Source organism: Engraulis encrasicolus, chromosome 21, assembly GCF_034702125.1.
Source record: "Engraulis encrasicolus isolate BLACKSEA-1 chromosome 21, IST_EnEncr_1.0, whole genome shotgun sequence".
Taxonomy (NCBI): domain Eukaryota; kingdom Metazoa; phylum Chordata; class Actinopteri; order Clupeiformes; family Engraulidae; genus Engraulis; species Engraulis encrasicolus.
Window position 1 is genome coordinate 23,769,249 of NC_085877.1, and position 2,500 is coordinate 23,771,748.

General features: G+C 43.2%; 1 protein-coding gene across 1 annotated transcript in view; it reads left to right on the forward strand.

The window, feature by feature from the left end:
• aadat (aminoadipate aminotransferase) overlaps positions 1 to 2,500 on the forward strand; it is a 26,267-nt gene that overhangs the window by 16,335 nt on the left and 7,432 nt on the right. The window contains exon 11 of the mRNA XM_063186387.1: positions 2,034 to 2,098. Within this exon, the coding sequence (XP_063042457.1) occupies positions 2,034 to 2,098 (65 nt within the window). The remainder of the gene's footprint in view (positions 1 to 2,033; positions 2,099 to 2,500) is intronic.

The following is a 2,500-nucleotide window of genomic DNA, read 5'->3' on the forward strand; positions in this document are numbered from 1 at the left end:
CACACACACACACACACACACACACACACACACACACACACACACACACACACACACACACACACACACACACACGGCTGCATATACACGCACACTCCCTGGTCACACACACACTGTTACACCCCTCTCTTTACACAGCACACTTTTCCCACCCAGAGAGTAGTTTGCCACACAGTGCAGCGTGCCATGGGTGTGTTATACTGTGTGTATGACATAGAAGAGGTGCAGTAGAAATCCTTTTTTATTATATTATATTATATTATATTATATTATATTATATTATATTATATTATATTATATTATATTATATTATATTATATTATAATAATTTATTTTTTATATTATATTATGGCCCTGCCGTGGCCAACCGGTAGGGCACTCGTCTGCCATGCGGCTGACCCAGGTTCGATTGCCGGCCCGGGTCATTTGCCAACCCCTCCCCATCTCTCTCCCCATTCGCTTCCTGTCCACCTCTCAAACTGTCCTGTCAAATAAAGTCGTAAAAGACCAAAAAAAAATCTTTATTATATTATATTATTATAATGTAGCACTAAAAGCAGTGTAGTACAATAAAGATGGTAAAGCGTATCTGAAGCGCTGAATGTCAACAAGACCAAGGAGATTGTCGTCAACTTTCAGAGGGTCCAAAAACAACTGCCACCACTGACCATCGACGGTGATGCTGTGGAGAGAGTGAGCAGCACCAAGTTCCTTGGAGTGCACATCAGTGACGACCTCTCTTGGACCACCAACACTACATCACTGGAGAAGAAGGCCCATCAGCGTCTCTACTTCTTGCGCAAACTAAAGAAGGCAAGTGCTACACCCTCCATCATGACAACATTCTACAGAGGAACCATAGAGAGCGTCGTGTCCAGCTGCATCACAGTGTGGGGAGGAAGCTGCACGGAGAAAAACAGGAAGACACTCCAGCGTGTTGTGAACACAGCGAAGAAGATCATTGGAGTACCACTCCCCTCCCTGCAGGACATTTACACCGCACGCCTCACCCGGAAAGCACTGATGATCATCAAAGACACAAGCCACCCTGCACACAAACTGTTCAGCCTCCTGCCCTCTGGAAAGAGGTACAGGCGCCTCCGTTCCCGTACCACCAGGCTTGCAAGCAGCACGATGCATCAAGCAATCAAGATACTGAACACTCAACCCACTCTCCCTTCACTGTCAGCCTCTAGCCAGCTAGGCCACTGACAACGCTCCCCCCCTCATCCCCACCACCATATCTGCGACTGAACATTCCACCTGCACTACTACATCTGTGACTGAACTTTCAACCTGCACTAACTCAAAACATACACATGCACACACACACACACACACACACATACATACACACACACACACACACACACACACACACACACACACACACACACACACACACACACACACACACACACAAGCACACCGCACTTTCTGCACTAAACCCAAACATACACACACTGACACACAACTCATACTCACACACACACACACACACATACACAGGTACACAGACACACACACAGACGCACACCGCACTTTCTACCTGCACTAAACACACACACACACACACACACACACACACACACACACGCACACGCACACAAAACACATACAAACACACACACACACACACATACTGCTGCTGGTGTATTTAATAAACCTTTTTTAATTATTTATTTTCTTCAAATGCTACTATTACTATGTCAGAACGCTATAAAGGACTTTTAGAAAAAGCACAACAAAATACCTCCTCTTAATGTATGTTCTCTACAAGTCTTCTGTTGTCCAGTCTTGCACTTTAAATGTCTGTATGAGCAATGTCTACGTCCATACTGTCTTATGTCCATGTATGAGTACTGTCTATGTCTATACTGTCTATGTCCTTACCTAGATTAGTCTATGTCTGCATGGGAGAGCAAGAAACGCAATTTCAAATTCTTTGTATGACCAGTGCATGTAAAGAAATTGACAATAAACTTGACTTGACTTGACTTGACTTGACTTGATCTATGTTCTGTTCTCCATAGGGTGGTGGAGTTCTACCGAGCCCAGAGGAACGCAATGCTATCATCTGCTGACAAGTGGTTAACAGGTCAGTCACATCATCTTTTCTCCACAGCCAATAATATTACCCCACACTTCTACACACCCAATAGCATTACACTACACTTACGTTATTCTTTTACTTCAGACATGCAAACGTTTTTTTTATATATCTTTTACCTGACATGTTTCAGTGGTACAGCTTCCGTCTTTTCCAGAGGGTCACATGAATGTTGTGTGACTGCTAAAGACGGAAGCTATACCATCGAAATATGTCAGGTGAAAAATAAAAAAAACGTATACATGTCTGAAGTAAAATAATAACTTAAGAGTTACTACAGCAGTTAAACATAATGAACGTCATACATCTAGCATTACACCACACCTCACTACAACATATCTGGACCAGATCTGTGTACTTAGCCAGTCAGGAGTTGGGTATTATTATAAT